This window comes from Balaenoptera borealis (genome assembly GCF_965194805.1).
Source record: "Balaenoptera borealis genome assembly, chromosome: 4".
NCBI lineage: Eukaryota > Metazoa > Chordata > Mammalia > Artiodactyla > Balaenopteridae > Balaenoptera > Balaenoptera borealis.
In genome coordinates this window covers 113,658,947-113,685,764 of record NC_138861.1, presented here as the reverse complement: position 1 = coordinate 113,685,764, position 26,818 = coordinate 113,658,947, and the positions used below count along the sequence as shown (strand labels likewise).

The 26,818-nt window shown below is 44.2% G+C and overlaps 1 protein-coding gene across 1 annotated transcript; it reads left to right on the top strand.

The window, feature by feature from the left end:
* Positions 1-564: 564 nt before the first annotated feature.
* Positions 565-4,860, top strand: CYTL1 (cytokine like 1). The gene is made up of 4 exons (XM_082390911.1): positions 565-801; positions 2,663-2,707; positions 2,850-2,978; positions 4,211-4,860. The coding sequence occupies exons 1-4, from the start codon at positions 652-654 to the stop codon at positions 4,292-4,294; spliced, it is 408 nt and encodes a 135-aa protein (XP_082247037.1). The 5' UTR covers positions 565-651; the 3' UTR covers positions 4,295-4,860.
* The last annotated feature ends 21,958 nt before the right edge of the window (positions 4,861-26,818 follow it).

The window sequence follows — 26,818 nt, the reverse complement described above, 5'->3', positions numbered from 1 at the left end:
ACCAACAAGGGGAATGCTCCCACATCCCCCATCACAGGCCCTAGCACAAGCCCATCTTCCAGATGCAGAGACGCAGCTGCTCAGAAGGCAAGGGACTGCCCAAGGTTCCCCTGGCCAGTCAGTGGTGGGTGGATGGTGAAACCCAGGCTGCCTGACCCCCAACCCCCAGATCACTGGTGCTCCATCCATCACTTCTGGTCCCCTTCCCTCCCCCCAGTTCTGCTCCAAGAGATCAGACAGTTTTACCAAACGGTCCCCATTCTAACTGAAGGGGCTGACTGCCCACTCCCGCCCCTCTGACTGAACCACCATCCATCCTGTCTCCCTCCTGTCCTCTGCCCCCTCATGCCAATCCTGCCACTTCAGGAAGAGCCCCTGCCAAGAGAGCAAGTTCTATTGCAAGTTGTGTGAGAGGCAGACCCTGTTCCCTCCCAGGTGCCTGACATCGCCCCCTCCCCGCCCCTGCCAGGAAGCACCTCCTCTCAACAAGGGGGACCTTTAGGTCTGAAAGGCTCCAGTGTCCCCAGGCCAGGTGGGCGTGCTCTTGGCCTTGGCTGGGCACCACCGGAAACGGAGGCGTGGAGGACCACCCGCAAGCCTCTGCTTAAAGGGGAGGCTGGCCTCGGGCTGCAGTCAGGCCGTCTTTGCACCATGACCCCCCAGCTGCTTCCCCTGCTGCTGCTGCTATTGGCCGGCCCCCCCGCCGCTCAGCCGGTTCCCCCGACCTGCTACTCCAGGATGCTGGCCCTGAGCCGGGAGATCACCGCTGACTTCCAGAGCCTGCAGGCCACGGAGCCTTCGGTGAGTGCCCTCGGCCCCCCTGAGGACTGGGAGGTCCATGCAGACCCAGTTCTCAAAAACTTGCCTTTGGACCAGGGAAAAAGCGCTATTTTTCTTTTCTGGTCAATGTTAATTTCAAGAGTATTTGTGTTTTATTCCCATCCTATTAAATCCCAATGGTTTGCACTTCCTTTTAAATACAAAGAAAATATAATCAAAGACATCTCAATTTTTGTTTATAACTAGCTAGCAAATATCAGAGGATCTGTTTTAAAATGTAAAAAGAGAGAGAGAAAGAGAGAGAAGAGAAGAGAAGGGAAGAGGAGAAGAGAAGCTCCCGTAGAGTTTAGAGCTCCAACTTAAGGAGGACCGAAGAGTTCAGCTTTTTTATTCTCTCCACTAGCCAGCAGGAGCTAAGGGGGCGACTCCCAGAATCAGCCCCACCCCTAACCTGCTGGAGGACCCTGAGCAAATTACTCAGCCCTGAATCTCAGCATCCTCAGCTGTGAGAGGGGATGGCTGAGCCCCTCACCGGCTTCTTCGGGCAGCTGGAGGGTTGAAGACTTGGATGCAGACACAGTCTGCGCAGAGGACAACCCAGGATGTCACGCTGTTCTCAACACTGTGTTAAGAGGAAGACCCAGGGGCTCGGAACCAGCAGTCCCACAGGGGCCACCCAGAACTAGAATCCGGCCTCCTGACTTCTCGTCCAGTGTAGAAACAAAACAAATTAAACGTCAAAGCTCTGGTAAAATTTAAAAATATCCCTTTACCACTTGTGAACCCTTCAAATAAAATGCACTGTTCTCAGATGTGGGGCTTAACGATACCCTAACACCTCCTTTGTATTTTCTTTTTGAAAGTTAAATGATGTGTATTTTCTTCAACTTATGAAAGTCATATACTTTGAAAATGGTTGGAAAAGGCACAAAAGACAAAGAAGAAAATAAATATTACTGCAATCCTACCACCTAGAGGTGACCTGCTGCCATCACATTCAGAGGATAGGATTTCAGCTCTGGGCCTGTACATAAGTTATCCACGTGTGTAGACAAATTGGATCAAACAACACAGCAGTTATGCAATTTACTTTTTAGCGACGCTGTCAAATAAATTAATATTTCTTTGTAACAACATTTGGTTGTATTGTTGCGCCCCAATGTATCCACAAATTCCTTGCTATTAAATATGTAGAGCAATCATCTTTTAAAAATATATGATTTTAAAGCTTAAAATAATGCATAGGCTCAGAGCTGGAAGGAAGTGGAGGTTATGTGTTCTAACTCTCTAATCTCACAACTGGGAAACCGAGTCACAAAGAAGAAGGAGACCTACCCCATGTCACACAGGGAATTACTGGTCAGGAGGGACCAGAATCTGGGTCTTCTGGCCTTCAGGCCAGCACAGAAGCAAAAGTGAAATATAGTAATATAAAAGTGTACATATATATACTGTTTTATATCACTAAAGTATATACTATATATATTACTAGACATATTACTATGTCTAGATTACAGTTATAGAACTGTTTTAATATATATACATATATAGACACACATATTTATATGTATGTCTCTCTCTATATATACATGTATGTATATGTGTGTGTATGTATATATATATATATATATATATAAAACAGTTCCCTAGCTCATAGTCAATGATATAATGGTTGCATTCTAAAAGTCGAATTCTAGAAGAGCAGTTTACTTTGGGGGAATGTGGCATATGGTACAAGAAAGTATTGTACATGGCAGCATCAAGGGAGGTCCCAGGGATCTGGGGCTGCTCTGGTTTTGGGGAGGCTGGCAGAGAGCCTTCTGTGGCCAGGCTGAGGGTGTGTCCCTGTGGGCAACACAGAAACCCGTTTCCCTTTCTGCAGGAGCTGTGTGTGAGATACCTGCCCAGGTTGTACCTGGATATACACGTAAGAGGGGTCTGCCTGCCTTCGGGAGGGCTTGGAGTGGGAGTGGGGAGAGACTCTGTGCAGAAGGACCAGGAGTCCCCAGCCCCCGCGTCTCTGGCTACTGACTTGTCCCACGAGACCCGTCCCTGTTGTTCATTCACAGAATTACTGTGTGCTGGCTAAGCTGCGGGACTTTGTGGCATCGCCCCAGTGTTGGAAGGTGGCCCAGGTAGATGCCTTGAAGGACAAAGTGCGGAAACTGTACACCATCATGAACTCGTTCTGCAGGAGGGTAAGTGACGCCATTGAACGTTCTTTTGCTACTTGCCATCAGCCAAGAATTTAAGAGAAGGGTTAGGAGAAGAGGGGGATGAGGAGGAGGAAGAGAAAAGTTTATGGGGGTGCTTCCAGTTCACAAAGCCCTTCCTCAACCCTATAGCTCTTGCTAAGTGCTGGGGGACTCAGGACAATGCTCCTCACATCCTCCAGCTCCATCTCCAACACCCAAGACCACAGGCTGCGAGTCAAATGGGGCAGGGATTGGGGGTAGAGGACTGTGGAATTCCGAGAATTCCTAGAGCCCTGAGGTCAGGGGAGACTTCCTGGGGGAGGGGCTTCGGGTGTGCTCTGTGTTGGGAGGAATCTGGCAGCAGAAGGGAGGGAGATGGGAAAAGCAGAGAATCAGCACTGGTTAAGATGTAGAAAGCAGAGTTGTGTGGTCCTAGGGGCACAGGCTTCAGCATCAGGCAGACCTGAGCCCCTGTCTTCACCTCCCTGCTTCCTAAATGCCAGTGTCCCCTCCACTCTCTGAGTCACAGTTTCCCCATTCGTGAATAATACCCATGTCAGGAGATCATTGGGAGGATAATACTACTTACCCCCGACCGTGTGTGTGCTGGGCGCTGTAGTAACTCCCCTGGTCCCAAGATCTCTATCAAGGTGACTAAACATAGAATACCAAACATCAGGCCTGGCCCAGGAAACTAATAATTAGCTATTAAGTTTTTTAGCTTTAAGTTTTATTAAGATTTTTTTGTTACTATGCATCAAAGATGAGACAAGCATTTTGTCCCACACCCATTTCCTTCCTCATTCCCCTCTCCCCTTGGTCGTGGAGGGGAGACAAGAAGAAGACATAATACAGTCTGAAAAGTGCTGCTATTGACTCTAAAGTGTTTGAAGGTGAGACCTGGTGCTGTTACTCATGGTATCCCCAATGTCTGGCCCAGAGTTGTTGCTCAGTAATTGAGATTTATTCATTTATTCACTCCCTTGCCCATCTATCCATCGATCCATCTGGTCAACCAATGTACAACTGAATTCAATAATAAAAGACTATATGAGATTCAATGGGAAGGTGAAGAAAGACGTAACCAGCTCTCCTTGGGGGAATGAAGGTTGGGAAATTTTCACACAAAGGGGAAAAATTGAACAGTCTTTGAGGATAACCAGGAGTCCTATAGTTGTGCATGGGCTCTGTGGCCACCTTCAGTGACATTCCTGCTCATTATACATCTTTTCCAGGATTTGGTGTTCCTGTCGGATGACTGCAATGCCTTGGAATACCCAATCCTAGTGACCACAGTCCTGCCAGATCATCAGAGCTAAGGCAGCTCAGACCAGAGAGAGACCCCTGGGGGACTGAAGTTATGTCAGCTGCCCAGACACAATGGGCTAAAGTCATGGCCCCCACAGGTCTCCCTGAAACTGTCATGTGTCTCTCCACCTTCTGGAAAACAAGGCTTGTGCTCCTACCCTAGAACCGATTTTTAACACAGTTAAAAGCCTTGCTTCTCCTTCCCCTTGGTTTTGTCTTACCAGGATGGTTAGGTACACAAGCATGTTGATTTGATCACTAAGAAGAAAAGGGCAAACCAGCTTCTTTTTTATGAACAACTAGCTTGAGAACAAGCAAAATAGTATGTTTGCAGTACCACTTTAACATAGTGGTACCATTTTTCTTTCTTGATAAAAACCTGCTTACATTTAACCAAGCTTCTATTTTATACTTTCTCTCTCTACAAATTTTCCTTACACTTATCTTTCATTTTTAAGGAAATTTCATTATCTATAAGATGTATTTGCGAGGTTCATAATTACATAGTGCTGATGGGAACCACTCTTTCATTGAAAGGTGATGAAAATCAAATAAAGACTATCATTACAGTGAGAAACACGTGTCCTGCTGTATTTGTCCAAGGTGGGTGTCAGGGTGTTTATTTCATGCTCTTTCTGCAAGTTGCTGCTTTTAGCAAGATATGTCTTTCTCCCTCTTTCCATCGAGCACAGGTGTTTCTGGGTCTGCTTCAAACCACCTGTGTGAATGTCTGTCTTTAAAGCATTGGAAGATGCTCTAATTTATGTTTGGGGACAGACTGTATCCTGCATCGTACCCATGGCAGTGTAGTACCTGACACATCATAAACATCAGTTCACTGGGTCATCATAACAAACCTAGAGACGGGCATCGTAGGAGGCTGAGGCTCATGTAGATTAGGTAACTTGACCAAGGTCACCAGCTGGTAAGTGGGGAGGCTGGATTGAACTCAAAGAGCTCCAAAGCCCACACTCTCCCCTGTGTCCCACACTGGTTCTCTGCAGGTGAAGCATGCTTGTTTAATTAATTCATGAACACAGCAGTAACATCTCAGTTAAGTAACTGGATTGGTGAAAAAGATTTCAAATATTGATTTTTTAAAAGTTCACATGCTACACAGTGGTCTTTTTGTTTCCTTTACTCCCTTCTGTACATGTGGGCCATACTTTCCCTCCCTGATCTTAGGTGTCTTTGACTTAGATGATTTATGAGAATGATTTAGTAGCTTATGATTTTATGTTTAGAAGCACAAGACCAGAGCATCACAGTACTGGTTTCCTAGGGCGCCATAACAGGGTACCACAAACTGGGGCTTAAAGTAAGAGAAATTTATTGCCTCATAGTTCTAGAGGTTAGAAGTTCTGAAATCTAAGTGTTGGCAGGATCATCCTCTCCCTGAAGGCTTTAGGATAGAGTATCCTTCCTTGCCTCTTCCTAGCTTCTGGTGGTTACCGGTAATCCTTGTCATTCCTTGGCTATAGACACATCGATTCAATCTCTGTCCCCATCGACACACGGTATTTACCTGGTGTCTGTATCCCTGTGTCCAAAATTCCCTCTTCTTGAAGTAAATTATCTCTGTTTGCAGATGACATGATCTTATATATAGAAAATGTTAAACACTCCACCAAAGAAAACCTGTTAGAATTAAGTAAAGTTGCAGGAGAGAAAATCAATATACAAAAATCAGTTGCATTTCTATACACTAACAGCAAACTTTCAGAAAGAGAAATTAAGAAAAAATCCCATTTACAATAGTATCAAAAAGTATAAAATGCATAGGAATTAATTTAACCAAGGAGGTAAAAGACCTCCACTGAAAACTATAAGATATTGATGAAAGAAAATGAGGAAGACATAAATAAATGGAAAGCTATCCCCTTTTCATGGATTAGAAGAATTAATACCATTAAAATAAAAGTACAACTTAATCCCTATCAAAATTCCCCCAGCATTTTTCACAGAAACAGAAAAAAAGCAATCCTAAAATTCATATGGAACCACAAAAGACCCCAAATAGCCAAAACAATCTTGACAAAGAACAAAGCTCAAAGTATCACATCATTTCAAATTATACTAAAAGCTATAGTCAAAACAAGATGGTACTGGCACATGGATCAGAACACATAGAACAGTGGAAGAGAATGGAGAGCCCAGATATAAAAGGAGAACCCAGACATACACTCGTGCATAACTTTGACACGGACACCAAGAACACACAATAGGGGAAGGATAGTCTCTTCAATCAGTGGTGCTGGGAAAATTGGTATGCACACGCAAAAGAAACTAGACCTCTGCCTTACACCACTCACCAAAATGGATTAAAGACTTAAATGTAAGACTTGAAATCATATAGCTACTAGAAGAAAACACAGGGAAAAATCTCCCTAACATTGGTCTTAGCAATGATTTTGTTTGTTTGTTTTAAATATTTTTTTAGAATGGTTAATTTCATTTATTTGTATTTTTTTGGCTGTGCCACGTGTCACGTGGTATCTTAGTTCCCCAACCAGGGATCGAACCTGGGCCCCTGCAGTGGAAGCACAGAGTCCTAACCACCGGACTGCCAGGGAAGTCCCAGCAATGATTTTTTGGATATGACACTTAAAGCACAGGCAACAAAAGCAAAAGTAAACAAGTGGGACTACATCAAACTTAAAAGCTTCTGCACAGCAAAGGAAACCATGAAAAAAAAAAGGCAACTTACAGAATGTGAGAAAATATTTGCACCATGTATCTGATAAGGGGTTAATATCCAAAGTACATAAGAAATTTTTACAACTCATAGCAAAAAACCCCAAATCTGGTTTTAAAATGGGCAAAGGATCTGAATAGATGTTTTACCAAAGAAGACATACAAATGGACAACAAGTACATGAAAATGTGCTCAATATCACTAACCATCAGGGAAATGCAAATCAAAACCACCATGAAAAATCACCTCATACCTGTTAGGATGGGTTTTATAAAAAAGACAACAGATAAGTTTTGCGAAGGTGCGGAGAAAAGGGAATCCTTGTACACTGTTGGTGGGAGTATAAACTGGTACAGCCATTATGGAAAACAGTATGGAGGGTCTTCAAAAAATTAAAAATAGAACTACCGGGACTTCTCTGGTCCAGGAAGATTCCACATGCCGCGGAGCAACTAAGCCTGTGCGCCACAACTACTGAGCCCACACGCAGCACCTACTGAAGCCTGTGTGCCTAGATGTGTGCTTCACAACAAAAGAAGCCACTGCAGTGAGAAGCCCACGTGCCACAACTAGAGAAAGCCTGTGCACAGCAACAAAGACCCAATGCAGCCAAAAAAAAAAAGAACTACATATGACCCAGCAATCCTACTTCTGTGTATATATCTGAAAGAAATAAAATCAGTATCTCGAAGAGGTATATGGACCCCCATGTTCACTTCAGCATTATTCACAATAGCCAAGATATGGAAACAACCTAAATGCCCATTCATAGATGAATGAATAAAGAATTATATGGATATATATAATGGAATATTATTCAGCCATGAGAAACAAGGAAATCCTGCCATTTACAACAATATGAATGAAACTAGAGGACATCATGCTCAGTGAAATTAGCCAAAGACAAGTACAGTAGGATCTTACTTATATGTATAACTTGAAAAAAAAATGTTGAACTCATAAAAACAGAGTGGAATGGTAGTTACCAGGCACTGGGGTGTGGGAAAGGTGGGGAGATGCTGGTCAAAGGGTAGAAACCTTCAGTTATAAGATGAATAAGCTCTGAGGATGTAACATACAGCATGGTGACTGTAGTTAATAATACTGTGCAGTGCACTTGAAATTTGGTAAGAGATTTGGTAATTTTAAGCATTCTCACCACACACATGCACAAGAAGTAACTATGGAAAGTGATGGATGTAATAATTAACTGGATTGTGGAGTCATTTCACAAAGTATAACTTACATCGAATCATCACATTGTATATTTAAAATATATACAATTTTATTTGAAAATTATACCCCAATAAAGCTGAAAAAAAAAAAAAAGAAACAATTTTTCTCTTCTTATAAGGATACTGGTTATTGGTTAAGGGCCCACCCTGATGAAGTATGACCTCATCTTAATTTGATAACATCTGCAAAGATGTTATTTTCAAATAAGATCTCATTCATTGATATGAGGAGTTAGGACTTCAACATATCTTTTGGGGAGACAAAATTCAGCCCACAACAATCATTCTTCCAAGGGATAATCCCATCACAAAGGAAAATTATGCAACAAACTAACCCTTTGTTACCACCATCACCACCATCTACCACTTCCTGCCAGGTGCTAAACATGTGTGCCAGGCACATAGCTCACACTAGCCCGCTGAACCTTCACAATGATGCTGCTTCTGGGTGGGTGTTCTCAACCCCGATTTACAGTGCAGGAAACACACTCAGGTTCAAAGGTTAAACGATTTCCCCAGACAGCTGATAAATAGTGGCAAAGGGATTCCAGATAAACAGACAAGCACTAGAAGTGTCCATTTCACGGCTCTGCTAAGTCTTTGCTTTCTCGGTAGCAAAGTAAACCAGTGAAGACAAGGACTAATTTACACATTTCAGGCATTTCTTTGTTTGCTCATTTCTTCCATATTGACTGAGTGCTTATTATGAACTCAGCAAATACTGAGATGCAAAGTAAAGAATTCTTCCTCTTAAGTTAGCAGAGAAGACATATGCAAAATCAAGGAGAGGGCAGAGGGAAGAGCAAATAATACTCCCTGAGATGGGGCAGAAAGTTTTCTTAGAAGATTCAGAATTTGAACAAGGTCTTTTCAAGACTTGTTGAGTTGAAACTGTTGACTTGTATGACTGGGAACTTGTTAAGATGGAAAGGAGTGGAGGAAGAAGATAGAGCAGAGCCAAAGGCACGGAGACTCTCATGGAGGTGAATGGTGCGTGGTTGGGAAGTCAGGAAGTGGAGCTGAGAATGTAGTGGGGTTAGAATGTAACCAGTGTGGGACTTCCCTGGTGGCGCAGTGGTTAAGAATCTGCCTGCCAATGCAGGGGACATGGGTTCAACCCCTGGTGCGGGAAGATCCCACATGCCGTGGAGCAAATAAGCCCGTGCGCCACAACTACTGAGCCTGCACTCTAGAGCCTGCGAGCCACATCTACTGAGCCCATGCACCACAACTACTGAAGCCCATGTGCCTAGAGCCCGTGCTCTGCAAAAAGAGAAGCCACCGCTATGAGAAGCCCGCGCACTGCAACGAAGAGTAACCCCCACTCACTGCAACTAGAGAATGCCCGCGCAGAGCAGCAAAGACCTAACGCAGCCAATAATAAATAAATAAATTTATTTAAAAAAAAAAAAAAGAATGTAACCAGTGTGGATCATGGTGAGGCCTGGCAGGGACACGCAGGCAGAGGGTGTCTGTCCTGACCCCAGTTGTGTAATAACCAGGGTCACATAAAGGAGAATCCTTTTCTAGGCAGAAAGACTGGGACCCAGTGGTTGGAAGTTGTCAATTCCTGAAGGGGTCCCTCTGTTTTGGATTTCAAAAATAACAAAATGAGGACACGGCTCCTCCCTTGTGAACCAGCCCATTGCCAAGCCAGACATATGGGTACCAGCCTGGGCTCCTTTTCCTTCTTTCTCCATAGCCAACTGGTCAACCCCATCTTCTTTGCATCTCTTGACTTCACCATTTGCTCTTTACCACCTCAACATTAGTTCAGAACCTTCTCAGAACATGACATCCAGCCTTTGCCCAGGACTCCTTTCTCTGATGGAGGATGGAGCTAATGGTGAGGTACTGTAATAGGATGCTTTGCAGAGACTGATGCTGGTGATGCTAAATAAGGGCTTTGTAGACCAAGGTGAGAACTTGGTCCCCTTATCCTCACTCACCATTAGCACTTTTTGTCCCAAGTGAGATTCTGACAATCACTGATCCTTCTCCCCTGAGGCTTCCCCATCAGAAGGTTTTTTTTTCTTTTTCTCATGTGCTTGTTAATTGTTAGATCCCATGTTCTTTCTTCAACTGATTTAACCCACCTAGTGAAACAACTCCCAAATTCACACCTCCTACTCAGACTTTCCGAGGAGGCTTAGGCTAACTTTCCAACTACCTTGTTATTACATTTTCTCTTAGAGTCGCCACGAGTATCTCAGAATTGACTTCTCTAAAGGTAACTCTTGCTTTTCTTGCCCATTGGCCTTTCTTGTCTCAGTAAAATTGCCCCATCATTCACAATTTGCTTCCATGAAAAACGTGGGCTTGTGTCCCCTGATTTTTTTTTCCTCACCTTTCTCCCACCTTTGCAACTAAGAAGCAAGTCCTGTATTTTCTGCCTCCAAAGAATTTTATGTGTCAACTTCACTGGGCCAGAGAGTGTGCAGAATACTGGATTAAATTAAACATTATCCTAGTTGTGTCTGTGAGGATGTTTCCAGAAGAGATTAACATTTGAGTTAATGGACTGAGTAAAGAGATTGCCCTCCCCAATGTGGGTGGGCCTCAGCCAATCCACTGGAGGCCTGAATAGAACAAAGACTGAGTAAGAGAGAATTTGTTCTCTCTGCCTGACTGCTGAGCTGAGACATTGGTGTTCTCCTGCCCTGGGACAGGAGCTTACACCAACAGCACTGTTAGTCCTCAGGCCTTCAGATTCAGACCAGAAATTATACCATTGACTTTCCAGTTCTCAGACCTCTGGACTCAGACTGGAAACATACCATCAACTTTCTCAGGTCTCCAGCCTATAAATGACACATCATGGGACCTCTCAGCCTCCATAATTGTGTCAGCTAATTCCTTATAACAAATCCTTTTTCAAATAAATATATGTTATATCTGTAAATGTATAACTATATCCAGGGTTCTGGAGAACCCTGATTAATACCTAGAACCTGTGCTCTTTTCTCCATACCTGTTATCAATATCCTGGTCAAGGTCATCATGACCTCTTACCTGGACTGCAATTGCCTCCCAGCTTTCACACTGGCCCCCTCCCATCCAATTTCCACTCAGCAGCCAGAATAATCTACTTTAAAATATCAATTAGATCATGTCCTTCCCTTGTTGAAAAACTTTCTACAGCTTCCCACTTTGAATGAAATTTGAAGTTCTCACCTTGGTCTACAAACCCCTTATTGACCATCACCACCATCAGTCTCTGCAAAGCATCCTATGACATTACAGTACTTGATCATATGTTCATTTGTTTATTTTCATATTCTTTGTCTTTCCCACTAGACTGTAAGCTCCAGGAAGGCAGGGACCATGTCATTTTGTTTCATCACTTTATCCCCCCCACCTAGCACCATTCCTGACACTTAGTAGATACTCAGTAACTATGTTTTGGATATTTATGGAGACTGGATACTGGTTATTGGGAAGACCAAGAAAAGTCAACAGTTAAGATGTGGCAATTCCAAGTGGTCCATGCCCATTCTTTCTTCATAAAGTATATACTACTTACAACACTGATATATTCACAGCCTTGGAGGCCTGGTTCCTATGTTTTTGTGATTCTTACTGTTTGGTCAACTTCAAAACCTCTGTAACTCTCTGTCTCTGTCTCTATCTCTGTCACACACACACACACACCCAGACCCACCTCTTGCTGGCACTCATTCTCACAGGGCTCTGACCAAGGTCTTCCATAAAACATGACTGTCTGGACTGGAGCCAGTAGCAGAGACGTGAACAGAACCTTATCTTTCTTCTAATGGCCTATATGGAAAAGAACCTAAAAAAAAAAAAAAGAGTGGATATATGTTATGTATAACTGGTTCACTTTGCTGTGCACCTGAAACTAACACAACGTTGTAAATCAACTATACTCCAATAAAAATTAAAAAAAAAAAAAAGCTTAGTCATCAGTCTTGGCTGTCTCAGAGCAATTTATTTCTTGATTGATTGATTGATTGATTGACTGATTGACTAGCTGCGTTGGGTCTTAGTTGCAGCACACGGGATCTTCGTTGGGGCATGTGGAATTTTTCCTTGCTGCGCAGGCTTCTCTCTAGTTGTGGCACAAGGGCTTAGTTGCCCTGTGGCATATGGGATCTTAGTTCCCCGACCAGGGATCGAACCCATGTCCCCTGCATTGGAAGGCAGATTCTTTACTACTGGACCACCAGGGAAGTGCTGTCTTGGAGCAATTTGCTGACATCAGCATTGCACCTTCACACCTGGGGCAATGTCAACCAACTGAGAATTATTAGGCAAAAATCCTCATAGTTTAAGCCTCGTTGATTTGCAAAAGTGCCAATAATGTGAAATCACCTTCTGCCTTTGCAGGATATTCAGGTCTATATATAGATCAAGAACTCACAGGATAATATGATATTACTTATATGTGGAATCTAAAATGTGTCACAAATGAACTTATCTACAAAACAGACTCACATAGGGAACAGACTTGTGGTTGCCAAGGGGGACGGGGGTGGGGAAGGGATGGAGTGGGAGTTTGGAACTAGCAGATGCAAACTATTATATATAGGATGGATAAATAACAATCTCTTACTGTATAGCACAGGGAACTATATTCAATATCCTGTGATAAACCGTAATGGAAAAGAACATGAAAAAGAATGTGTGTGTGTGTGTGTGTGTGTGTGTGTGTGTGTGTGTGTGTGTGTATATATATATATATATATATATATATACACATATATATATATATATATAACACTGAATCACTTTGCTGTACAGCAGAAATTAACACAACATTGTGAGTCAATTATACTTGGATAACATAAATTTTTAAAAAAAAGAACTTACAAGGTAGAGTAATGAACTGCCCTTGAAATCAATTAAGTGTTGGAGGAGAAGAAAGAACAGAAAAATAGAGCACAATGTGCAGAAAATGGCCAGGTCAGCAGTCATAACTTAGGTTTACATTCCTTCATAGTGAAAGTATCCCAGGAATTATTTAGGCATTGGATATACATTTCCAAAACATTTGTAATCAAGTTCCTAAAACGCAAGCACCACTTATTTTTCAAGAATTTTCTGGCTGCCACCCAAAAACAAGAAAACATGCTCACGTTATTGCTTTTTAATTCACTTCATCTTGATCCCAAGGTTCCAGAATCAACCCAGCTGAAGATGCTATAAAATTGGAAGATGTTCCTTATTCAGAAGATGGGCTCAGATCACTGTCACTGTCACCACAATGGGCATCCTTCCTCTGGCCTACAGGTCTACAGACATTCTGAGCTTGTAAATCATTTAGCTCGAGAGGGGAAGGGTCTGGAGCTGTGCTGTAACATTGTCTATTGATTCTCTAGGATACTCTCAATTTACTGATGATGATAACTTCTTAAGTATGTGGAAAACTTTGCAATTTACAAAATGTTTTCATATCTGTTTTCCCCTTTATTAACTTTAGTTCTTATGCCAACATTGAAGGATGGGTGGATTAGGACAAGTGATCTCCATTTATAGATTTAAAAGGAAATCTTTGATTAAATAACTGTTGTATCTACAAACATGCCTAAAAATTTAAAATATGACAATATCAAGTGTAGGTGAGGAAACGAGGCAACTGACATACTGCTGGTGGGACAGATATTTGGAAAAACAACTTGATGTTACCTAGTAAATTTGAAGATGTGTATACCCTATGACCCAGCAATTTTAACCCTAGAATATACCCTAGAGAAATTTTTGCACAAGTGTGCCGCAAATATATCTAAGTTCATGACAGAATGTTTACAATAGCAAATCTGGAAACAACCCAAAAGTCCATCAATGGAAAAATAAGTTGTTGTAGAGTCATATAATGATAATGATAATGATACAGAATATATTACAATGGCACGTAATAACACGGCTGAATCTCAGGTACCTACAGTGAGGAGGAAACATAAGTGGCAGAAGACATGCAGAACGATTTCGTTTACGTAATGGACAAAAGCAGGCAAAACATAAAATATATTTTGGGGGATAGAAACATACGGGATAAAGCTTTTTAGTTCATGAAAGTGCTTAAGATAAAATTCAGGACAGAAGATAGGCCTTTTTAGAAAAAATATTATCATTTAGTCAATATTTAATAAATAAAAAATAAAAATGGATAGCAGTCACATCAAAAACTAATTGGAAAATGTAGTTTAAAAACCAATCCCATTTACAATAGCAGCAAAAACCATAAGGTACCTGAGAATAAATATAAGTTAACATGTGTACAGGCTTTATGGAGAAAATTCTAAAACTTTATTAAAGGACATAAAAGAATGTCCTATATAAAGAGATAAGCCATGATTATGAATCTCAACTTAAATTCAATGTATTCAGTGAACATCCCAATAGGACAGATCTTGATATACTGAGCCTAAAATTTATAGAAAAAAGTAAAAGATTAACTAAATTTTGAAAAAGAAAAAGGGAAGGAGGGAAATTTCCCTACCAGGTATCAAGACTTGTAATAATATTGTAGAAATTAGTATGCTGGCCTATTGATGCAGGGAAAAAAAATAACCAGTGGAACAGAACAAATGAAATTTGGTCTATTGCTGAGAATACATGACAAATCAGTGGAAAAATAATAAGCAATACAATAAATGCTGCTGGGATAATAGGATATCCACTTAGAAAAAATGGAAATTTTATCTCTTATACACAAAAATAAATTTGAGAGGGATGACAGACTTAATAAGTAAAGCAATATTTAAAAATATTTAGAACAACACATGGCAGACTATCTTTGTGTTATTAGGATAAGGAAATAATTCTTAAACAAGATCCGAAGAATATATTCAATAAAGAAAACATTAAAAAATATAACATAAGATTTTAAAAGACACAATAAACAAAGCTAAAGAAAAACCCTGTCGATTGGAAAAATAGTATGTTAACTAATAACTAATCTTATCCAAATTGCCTACAAATCAATAAGAAAGATATAGAAAGATGGGCAGGATGTGGGCTGAATAATCGAACAGGAAAGCATAATGGCCGTTTAAGTATATGAAAAGATGTTGAACCTTTCTAGCGACCAGAGAGAGGCACGTTAAAACAGCAATGTGATACAGTTTTATACCCATCAAATAGGAAGAAAAATGAAGTCTCATAATACCAATGGTTAGTGTGGAGAAGGAGAAACAGGACCTCTCATGGGCTGCTTTCAGAAGTGTAAATTGATACAAATTATTTAAAGAGCAATTTCATGATATTTGGTCACGCTATTTCCTTTCTGGGAATATATCTCAGGCAAACTCTCACAAGGAGATATAAACCAGGATGTCCACTACCACCTCATTATTGCCTATAATGGAAAAAAGAAAAAGAAAGATCCTAAAAGTCCCTCAGAAAAATGAGTAAACTCTGATATATTCATTCCATGAAATATTACACAACAGTTAATGCGAATGAATCAGCTGCCCATGATTCAACAAGCCCTGATCTCAAAACCTATTGTCTAATAAGAAAAAAAGTTTCAGGAGAGTATGTCCCCCAGAATAACTGTATGTACTTAAGACTATCAAAAACTCCTTCGAAGCACAGGAGAATGGACTGGAAACACTTCGCATTCATGTGACTGGTTGCTTCTGGGAATGGGGAAGAGGAAGCAGCACAGGGAGGGAAACAGAACTTCACCTTTTTTTTTTTAGAAATTCACGTTCTTTTATTTATTTATTTATTTATTTATTTATGACTGTGTTGAGTCTTCGTTTCTGTGCGAGGGCTTTCTCTAGTTGCGGCAAGTGGGGACCATTCTTCATCGCGGTGCGCGGGCCTCTCACCATCGCGGCCTCTCTTGTTGCGGAGCACAGGCTCCAGACGCGCAGGCTCAGTAATTGTGGCTCATGGGCCCAGTTGCTCCGTGGCATGTGGGATCTTCCCAGACCAGGGCTCGAACCCGTGTCCCCTGCATTGGCAGGCAGATTCTCAACCACTGCGCCACCAGGGAAGCCCAGAACTTCACCTTTATCAGTAATATTGGATTTTTTTAAAAGCTTAAGTGTGCATGACAAAAGGTTAACATTTACTGGATCAGAGTTGTGGTGTTTATTTATAATTTTCTGTCTTTTTTTCAGTATGTTTCCAATATTCCAGAATTTAAAATGTGAATATAACCATTCTATTCATTGGAATAACTGAAATCCCCTTCCAATAAATGATTCAATTATTCAATTATTACTTCCCCCCCCCCCCCCCCCCCGCCGCTTTTCTAGCATAAGGTACCATTTCCTCCTGTGAAGAGTATAGCTGAACATTGCTGTGTAATGCAGAGCCAGAGAGAACTTTTGGGAGAAAACTATACTCAGAGAGGTTTAGTAACTTGCCAAAGGTAACCCAGCCAAGAAGTGGCAGGATTGGAGCTCACACCAAGGGTTCCAAACGCCGAGCCCACTGCTCTTTCCATTGATGGAGGAATTACCTGATAAGACTCCCTTGGAGGACATTTCAGGACTTGCATTGTGCATGTGGGAGCTCAAGGGGCGAGGTGGGAGCTTAGACATTTGCTCAAAAGGCTGAATACTCCAAAGCCTGAATTCTCCCCTCCCTGGTCTGCGCTCCCCACTCCCAGCAGAGTGCTCTGGGCTAGTCCACAGCAGCACAGTCCCACACCCCACACCCCAGCTGCTGGCCAGGGCCTGGAGGACGTCTGGGTCCCCCACTACCCACTGTACCCCAGCAGGAACTGTATGCTGATCTACTCCAGGTAGCAGAAGAAGACATCCATGTGGGATGCCCATCTCCTGGCGACCTGATGGAAGAACATTATCTGATATCCTCACGACTCCTCACCTGGCAATCCTATCTGCTCTCTGAGAAAAGGAAAAAATAAAGGTAGAAGGGTCTCAGGCCCAGAAATGATGTCCCTGGCATCTTTTCTTGTGTTGACATCCCTTCAAATGTCTATCTGGCGATTTGTGTTTTCTGTTCCACATAGTCTTTATTCCTTGTGTTCCTTTCTCGTTGGCATCTTCAGAAAATTCTCTGCTCCAGCCCACAGACTCAATAGAACGTTCCCACCAGGCAGATCAGCCTCCCTCCCTCCTTCCTCTTCCTGCCCTGGCCCCCATCCCCGAATTCACATTTCTAGACCAGCTCCTCTGGGTCTCCCACTGTGTACCTCGAGGTTTCCTGCCTCTTAGACTGCCCAAACTGCCAACCCCTCACACCTCGTCCCTCCCAAACCTCTTCCTCTTCCATCCAGTTTCAAATGGAAAGTTCTGGAGTGATTCAGCAAGTTCACCCCCTGGAGCAACATATTTATAAGGCGAAGAATGTTGTGGTTTTGATTTAAAGTGAAGAGATAATGAAGGAATTATTACTGTAAAATTAGATCCTGCTCGTTTTCTGGAAGGCCCATGGTTATGACACATATGAGCAAAAAAATAATAATAAATTCGCATGCACAGTTTTCAATGCTGGAAAATTTATGCGGAACCACAGTACCACGCTGACAAACTGAAAACCCTGTTCCGAGGGGCTTCCCGGCGGAGGATCACGGCCCCGGGAAAGGATGCTCTTGACTGCCGCTGGCACCGCTGAGCTGTGGCTCCCAGGCGCCCAGCGCAGGCCCCGCTGCTGTCACAGGCAGCTCACAGCCCTGGTTTCCGTCTTATCGGTGTCACAGGCCTCCTGAAATCGCTGATAAGCCTCCCTCCCGCAGCCAGGGTGCCGCCTGTGCAGACAGCGATTCCAGGCCTCGTAAAATGGATTTATAGCTCCTGCTTATCTCCGGCCACAGGTTGTGCTTCCTCCGAGGATACTGGGCCCTGGAATGTGTCCCCTTCAGAGCGTGGACACAGCCGAGGGATCCATCTGAAGAGGGAGTCCAACTCTCTCCGTCCCACCTCAGACCTGGGGTCGCCCCCATTCTCACGGCCCCCGTATTTTCTGTGACGCTCTGCAGTTGGCAGAGCCCAGGGGACACACTGACCCACGATACACGTTGTGCTTCAAAACAACCCTGAGACGCATTCAGAACAAAATGATTTCTTCCATCTTTAAGATGACAAAGGGGAGTCTTCAAAGATTAGGTAACTTACCTGAAAACGCAGGTAGTTGGGCAGAAACAGCCTTGGACCAGCTCCTGCACCTGGGGTCACGTGACCGGCTTCTCAGCAGCACCTGGGACTCTCCGCTGTAGAATAATCCTCCTCCCTTGTGGTTGAATGTTTTTAAAATATCGTTTGGCAAAGTTCTCTCATGGCTCTTGTTTGGGGAATGAAATGGTCAGATACTACCAGTCCTAGGCTGGAAGTGGGAGCAGAGGTGGGGTGGAGGTACTTGGCAGGGCCCCAGAGCAAACGTCCTGGCTGCTCACAAAGTGGGATTTGTTTTGGTCTTGAAGTCACCCCACCTCTGATTGCTCTCCTGCTAAAATAAGCAAACAGGATAAACCTATGGACTATGCTCCAGTCTCACGCAGGGAGCTGGGGTGGCCAACCAGAGGGCAGGGGTGGGGCCTGGGGAAGACAGAGGGAAGGTCTGCCATGGACAAAAGCAAAGGGATGCGGATGCTTGGCCAAAAGCAGTGATGAGAAGCAATCTTCCTCCAACGGTGGATGAATCCTGGGTGCAAACTGAGAATTCCCCACAGTTACCAGCGAGGGGCCCGATCCTAGGAAGATTTCTGGAATAGAGAGTCTAAGAAGAAACGTGGAAGAGGAATTGGAGTTGCCAGATGAAGAGAGGAAGGGCAAGGAGGGCATCGGGAGGAGAGAACAGCTCCAGCAGAGGTGTGGTGGCGTGACCCCCCAGAGCATCCAGGACACTGTCAGATGGCTCAGTGCCCGACAGCGTACCACGTACAGGTAAAGGAGATACACTCTCCAGCCAGATGCCTGGTTCCAATCTTATTTCTGTCCCTTACAAGCAACTCTTGGCCTCAGTCTTTACATCTGTAAAATGGGGTTAATAAATAACAACTACTGAATAGGGCTCTGCCAAGAGTTGTGTGGATGAGTGATGGTGTGGAAAACACTTGGGAAAGAGGTTGGCTCACAGCAAGTGTTACGTCAGCCATCAATGTTGCTCGATAGGTGTGAGCAACCGCCAAGACTAGGACACATCAAGGGAGCGGGGAGATGGGCCTGGAGGGCAAGGCGGGGTCTTCACAGGCCTCACCTGTGGACATGAGTCAGGGAAAGGGGGCATTGCTTGGAGAAGCCCGAAAGCTTTGCCTGGACCTGCTGACCATCAACAGGAAAAGCCAGAGCCTCTGAAGCTGGCATCGGGCTGTGGATGGGAAGCCCTGCCAAATGCAATTAATTATAAATTAATTAATTTATAAATTAATTATAAGTGCAATTAATTTTAAATTAATTATAAATTATATTAATTTACACAGACGAATGAGGTTCTCAGCCAGCCAAGCAAATATTTATGCGGGGATTTGGGAAACAATCAATGTGACTTTTCTATGTGCATGTCTGAAGCAAGAGAGGATTCTCAAAGGTCAAGTTGCAGTGGTGTGTAGATGCTTAAAAATCAATCCACACTCGGCTGATGCCGGGATACCTGAGGCTGAGAAACTTAGCATCATTTGCCTGTCACAGTTACTGCTCTCCAGTCTGTAGACTGAAAATATAGACCAGGAAGGGGTCAGCAGGCTGCTGGAGCAGTTCTCCTCCGTGACTGGCCCTCCAGCCCTTGCTCCCTCCTTGGGACACTAATCTGATCGTGTGCACACGCATACCACCACCACCCCCCCAATGGCCTCCCAGTGTCAGCTGGACTGACGGAGGACCCTGGGGTCACAGGAGAGAAGGGCTGGAGCGGGTCTCAGAGAAGAGGGTGATCACATGGCACCAAGTCTCTGTGTGACCTGGGCAAGTCCCTTCCCCTTCTTGGCATCCCTTTCTCAAATGTGAGGTGGGGGCCAGGGAGAGGGGTAGCGACGCAGGTCTTGATGGTCCTGTCCAGTCTCCCACCAGGGTCCTCAAGCGTGTTCTTTTCCTCTGGCTTGGGTAGGAGGCTGGGGTTGGTGGAGGGATGGTCATCAGTGGGATCAGTGGGGCCCTTCTGTCCCAAAGTTTCTCAGTCCCAGGTGACCTGGGACCAGATGGGGTTGACTCAGCTGAAGCTGATGTCCTGAAACTTTGCGCACAGGAAAAAGCACTGCTGCCCTCTAGTGGCCACTGGCCAGAATGAACTATGGCTGCGCCCAGAGGGCTCCCTGCAGGATGCAGCGAAATTCACATTTGATGGCACTGAGTCTCTACTGTGTACCAGGACTCAGTGATGGGTCAGACATGCCCCACTCCAGCAAATTCATGCCTCAAGGGCACAGATTCGTGGACTCTATGGATTCATACATAGCCTTTAGCTCTGTGAGCTTGGGCACATTTCTTAACCTTTTTCTGGTCTCCATTTCATCATGAAAATTGGGCTAAAAATCAAATGTCTTCCTAGCTGCAGCTAGCCATCATAACTACCTAGCTATGTCCCCAATTCAGCCCCTTCTTGCCATACCCACAGCTCCCACATGGGACCAAGCCACCAGCATTTCTCCCTGAGAATGAGTTGGGCATTTTACAGTATAACACCAGCTCACACCCAGAACCTGGACATTTAAATAAGGACCTGAGCTTAGGACTCCTGCCACAAACTCCCACTTTGCTTTTCCTGGGACACCTTTTAAAATAACCACTTAGTTTTCTTTTTCTTTTTTTTGCATGTGGCTGTCCAGTTTTCCCAACACCATTTATTGAAGAGACTATCCTTTCCCCATTGTATGTTCTTTGCTCCTTTGTTGTAAATCAATTGTTCATATATGTGTGGCTTTATTTCTGGGCTCTGAGTTCTATTCCATATGTGTATCTGTTTGGGGGCCAGTACCATGCAGTTTTGATTACTGTGGCTTTGAAGTATAGTTTGAAATCAGGGAGTATGGTACCTCTAGCTTTGTTCTTTTTTCTCAGGATTGCATTGGCTATTCAGAGTCTTTCATGGTTCTGTATAATTTTTTGTTCTATTTCTTTGAAAAATGTCCTTGGGATTTTGATAGGGATTGCATTGAATCTCTAGATTTCTTTAGGTAATAAGGACATTTTGACAATGTTCATTCATCCAATCCATGAGTACAGAATATCCTTCCAATTATTTGTGTCTTCTTCAATTGCTATCAACCATATCTTATAATTTTCAGGTCTTAAAAATGAAACTAGACTGCTGTCTCACACCATACACAAACGTAAGTTGAAATGGATTAAAGACTTGAATATAAGACCTGAAATCATAAAACTCCTAGAAGAAAACATGGGCAGTACATTCTTTGACATCAGTCTTTACAATATCTTTCTCAATATGTCTCCTCAGGCAAGGGAAACAAAAGCAAAAGTAAACAAATGGGATTACATCAAACTAAAAACTTCTGCACAGCAAAGGAAACCATCAATAAAACAAAAAGGCAACCTACCAAATGGGAGAAGATATTTGCAAGTGATATATCAGATAAGGGGTTAATACCCAAATTATATAAAGAACTCATATAACTTAAAAACAAAAAAGAACAGATTAGAAAATGGTCAATGGAGTTGAAAAGACTCTTTTCCAAAGACATGCACATTACCAAAAAGCACATGAAAAGATGTTCAACATCACTAATTATTAGGGACATGCAAATCAAAACCACAATGAGATATCACTTCACACCTGTCAGAATGGCTAACATCAAAAAGGCAAGAAATAAGTGTTGTCGAGGATTTGGAGAAAAGGAAACCCTTGTGCACTGTTGGGGGGAATGTAAATCAGTGCAGCCACTGTGGAAAACAGTATGACTATTCAACAAAAAATGAAGAACAGAACCCATATGCTCCAGCTATCCCACTCTGGGTATTTATCCAAAGAATGTGAAAACACTAATCCAAAAAGATACCTGCACTCCCATGTTCATCACGACATTATTTACAATAACCAAGATATGGAGGCAACCTAGGTGTCCATCAACAGATGAATGGCTAAAGAAGCTACTACACACACACATACACACACACAAAATAAATACTACTCAACCACAAATAAGACAAAATCTTGACATTTGTGACAACATGGATGTACCTTGAGGGCATTATGCTAAGTGAAATAAGCCAGATGGAGAAATACAAACACAGTAGGCGGAATATAAAAAACTGATAAACAGAACAAAGAAATGAACAAAACCAAAATAAGTGAACAAACCAAACTAAACAAAAACGAACAGGTAGATACAGAGAACAGAATAGTGGTTACCAGGAGGGAGGGCGCTGGGGGAGAGGGTTAAATGGGTAAAGGGGGTCGACTCTATGGTCACGGACGAACACTAAGTTTTTGCTTGTGAGCATGTTGTAGGGTATGCAGGAGAGGGAATACAGTGCTGTATACATAAAACATATAATGTTGTAAATCAATGTTACCTCCATTAAAAATAAATAAATAAACAATAAATTTTTAAAATTAGAAGAACCACTTAGAGTTGAGCCTGAGAAGTTGGTGACCTCCACCCCAAACATCTTGTAAGAGGTGCTCGCCACTCTGTGCTCTATCCATGTTCTGCCCGCCCATGACCTGGGATGGAGGACGGCCCTTCCCCCAGCTCACTGTGTTCCCCACCCCCGTTTCTGGGATGTATCAGTAATAAATCTTGTGTCTTGACTTCCTTTGTGTGGATGTATTGAAACTCCGCCTTTGATCGAAACAACCCAGGGTTTTCACTTCCCGAGAGTGGGAGCTTGTATGCAGGGGCAGCTCCCTGTGGACCCTGTGTAGGTGGTTTGTGCTTCCTCGTTCAGCGTGTCATCATCTGCATGCCCTTTTTTTTTTTTAATTGAAGTGTAGTTAACTTACAACGTTGTGTTAGTTTCAAGTGTACAGCAGTGATTCAGTTTTATATATATATATATATATATATATTCTTTTTCAGGTTCTTTTCCATTATAGGTTATTACAAGATATTGAATATAGTTCCCTCTGCTGTACAGTAGAGCCTTGTTGTAGGACAAGGCAATCCTTACTGCCCAAATTGCAGATCCATAATTCGTGACTCAGATGACCCAAGGTAGGCAGACCAGAGTGGTACCTGGGAAACACCAAGTAGCCTGGATTCCCACTCTGCATCGGGAAACGTCTAAACCTTTCGAGTTACAGAACTCAAGGAGCCTGTGTCCACTTGCCCACTTTACAGACTGGAAAACAGTGGGTCAGAGAGCATGGTGGACGTCCACAGACACGTCCACGTGAGCTCAAGCCCAAGGTCCCTGATGCCCAGGGCCCTGCTCACTTGGCCTCCTTAGGCTCCGCTTTTGAGGTTTTAAAAGGTCAGTGTATTTCCTCTTACCTGCAAGAAGGAAACCAATGTGACAAGGTGAATGGGGGTGGTTGTTTCCACTGATGTTTTTTCTCCCCATATGAGAATCTGGGAGGAAAGAGAGCTAGAACTCATCAAAATCAGCTTGCGGCGTCCAGGTGCCACCTTGACCTCTGGGGCTTCGTCCCTGGACCCTCAACACTGACCCCCTGCCCAGGTCTCCTGGCCTTGCTTCCGGCTTGGCGGCAGACGGCAGCTCTCTCGCCCCCGACAGAGGTCAGGCCACAGGCACGTAGTAGGGCGTGGTGACTCCAGGGTTGACAGCCAGCGCTGCAGGGTCCCACGGGCACTGCTTTGCATCGTGGGGAGTAGGGCCAGTGGGGGGGACCAGTCCGTGACCAGCCAGTCTCAACTCTCCATTCAAATCCTCTGTACAGGGTGCCTGCCTCGGCCTGGGCACGTGGACACCTGGGGCTGGTTAATCCTTTGTCATGGGTGAGCCGCCTGTGCATTCTAGGATGTTTGGCAGCGTCCCTGGCCTCCAACCACTAATGCCAGGAGCATTGCCAGATGATCACCCACTCATGATAATCAAAAACATCTCAGACACTCTCGCATGTCTTATGGTGGAGGCAAAAATCACCCTCCGGTTGAGAACCACTAAGCTAGGACCAGCGGCATCTTCCCTCTTTGCTTTGCTCCCAAAATATTCTTGTGAGGTCCTGGAGCAAGAAAAAAACATATTGTTAAGTTTAATGTTAGAACATGCACATTAATGGGTGACACAGGCCCTGGCGTGACTCTGGGGTAGCACTTCCCCCACTGGCCATCACACAAGGCCATCACTGTGCCAGCTCCTAGAGGCATTGAGTGTCCCTGATCCAGTCCAACCCTTTCCTTTCATAGAGGAAGGACATGTGGCCCAGAGAGGGTAAGCAACCAGCCTGAAGTCACACAGCAGACTTCCTTGTCTCATTCCCCACCCAGGACTCTTTCCACTGCCCCACACCAAGCCTGGATCCAGCCAGCACCAGTCAGGAGGCATAAACTTTGGGGAGGGGGGCAAAAAGTTCTATCCCAACAAGAGAGACACAGGCAGAACCTCATTTTCCTGTTATAATGCTGTGAAAATGTGCAAAGCAAAGTGTTGTAAAAACTTTGTAAAAGTGTTGACCGGGGCCAGGGCAGTGGAATGAACAAAGCCTGTTCTCCCTGTGAGCTGGCTAATAAAAGGAAGAACCCAAAATTGTTTGTTGCTATTATAAGGGTCATTTTCCCCCTATAAAAAGAGTAATTTTCGTTTATAGGGACCCTGGGCAATTTTCCATCTAATTTGATGTTTTATAATGTCTGCAAAGCCACACAGCCTTAGTCGGCTGTGCGGCCGTAGACATTTTATTTTCAAATTTTCAAGTTTATTGGTTCATCAGGAGCAAAGAAAAAATGCGGCTGGATTTTCATGGGTCCTGGTGAGAAAGGGGTCAGCGGATGGTCTGAGAGACGGACTGGAAATGAACTTGCTGTGAAGCCCTCAACCCCACGCGTTTCTCTCCCCTAGAACGTAAGACTGGAAAGGCTGGGGGGAGGGTCCTTGCCCCAGGTGAGGCGCCCACCCCATCCTGGTGCTGCCCAACCCAGAGCCCCGCCCCGGGCCCCTGCCTCCAAGTCTGGAGCCCCCCTCCTGCCGGACTGGCTACCCCGTGAAACCCCTTTTGTGGGTTTTCTCATTTAATCATCACAGCAGCCCATGGGGCATGGGACTGTTGTTATCCCCAGTTTACAGAGGGGAAAAGCTGGCTTGGAGAAGTTAACCACCCACAGGAGGTGGGGAGCCCCATCTGAGCCAAGTTGTTGGTGCTGAGGTCCAACCACCCTGTCTACAGTGGGGCAACACTCTTTCCCACCATCATTGCACTGGTCCTCCCTGGTCCAGCTCATTACATTGCGCCCCAGCGTCATTCTGTAAAGCAGGCACGACGACTCTGTTTCCCTGGGAGGCTCTAAGGCTTCAGTGAGCGTACGCTGGTGAAAAGCAGCTCTGAGAAGGTGGCGGGGCTGAAGCCCAGACACACGGGGTCCCTTCCTGCCCGAGAGCGAAATGAAGGAGGGTTATGGGAGGAAGGAGGAGACAGGAGAGGTGAGAAGAAGCAGGGTGATGGAAAATGAGAAAGACCAGCGGAGAGGCACAGGACCATCGGGAGAAGAAGCCCAGCTCGAGTAAACAAGACCTGGTCCTTACTCTGCGCCAGGCTGGGCGCTTCACACTTTTACGGCCGTTCAGTTCTCACACCAGGACAGTGGAGACTATGGTGTCTATTTTAGAGATAAACCTCTACTGCAGAGGCTGTGTGTGGGCATCTCCCGCACCTCGGAGGAGGCCGTGTCAGGTTCCTAGCCCAGCCTAGGGAGCCGGGTGGACGATCCGATCCCCAGCTCCTGGGAAAGTTCCATTCATTCCTAGGATCTCTCTTCTTCCAGGCCCATCTCTGTGCCAGAGAAGACAGACTCCGTAGATATTGAAGAGACTGTTTCAAATAAAAGTATTATTTCAGGTAACACCTCTTCTTATAGAAACAGAGAACACCACAGATGAACTCGAGGAAGATTAACATCACCTGAATCCTAACCCAAAGACATAGCTGCATACGTTTCTAGATATTTATATCAAATGGATCATCATGTATATTACACCTTGTAAGTTTTTTTTGGTCAATAACTACGACGGACAACTTCCCACAAGTTAATATTCTGGGCAGCATATCTAATGGCAGCAGGGTGCTGCATTGTATGGCTACAGCAAGACATTTTCTAACCACTCCCTTTCAGTTGGACACTTAGGTTGTTTTTAAAGTTTTGCAATTGTTTACAACACAGAGTTGGACAGCCTTGTAACTAAGGTGCGTGTCCTTGTTTGCAAGAGCCCTTTAACTGTAGGCAGAATGGCAGGGAGCCCAGATGGGCCTCAACTTCCAAGAAATCAGAACCCATCGCCACCTCCCGTGTGGAGCAAAGCCAGGATGCTGTGGCCTTGAACCCCTCTCGGCCACCCACCGTATGTGGTCAAGGTTAAGTCTGGGTTTCCTTGCCGGTTAAGTGAAGATGTTAATAACACTCCCTTCCCCTGGCTGAGTGAGGACTAAACTCAATACCGGCGCACCTTGGGATCTCTTTCCAGATCTCCCCGAGAAAATGTAACCAACCAGCAGACCTCAAAGCAGAGAGACAGAGGGCAGAGGAGCACAATACCAAATGAGATTTAGGACGAGACAGGAAAGACCAAAGGGTACGTGGGCGGGCGAGAGGGAAGCAG

Coding starts and splice junctions, on each gene's coding strand:
- CYTL1 (XM_082390911.1), top strand. CDS start 652: ATGACCCCCCAGCTGCTTCCCCTGCTGCTGCTGCTATTGGCCGGCCCC. Junction 802..2,662: donor TGCAGGCCACGGAGCCTTCG/GTGAGTGCCCTC, acceptor CCCTTTCTGCAG/GAGCTGTGTGTGAGATACCT. Junction 2,708..2,849: donor GGTTGTACCTGGATATACAC/GTAAGAGGGGTC, acceptor GTTCATTCACAG/AATTACTGTGTGCTGGCTAA.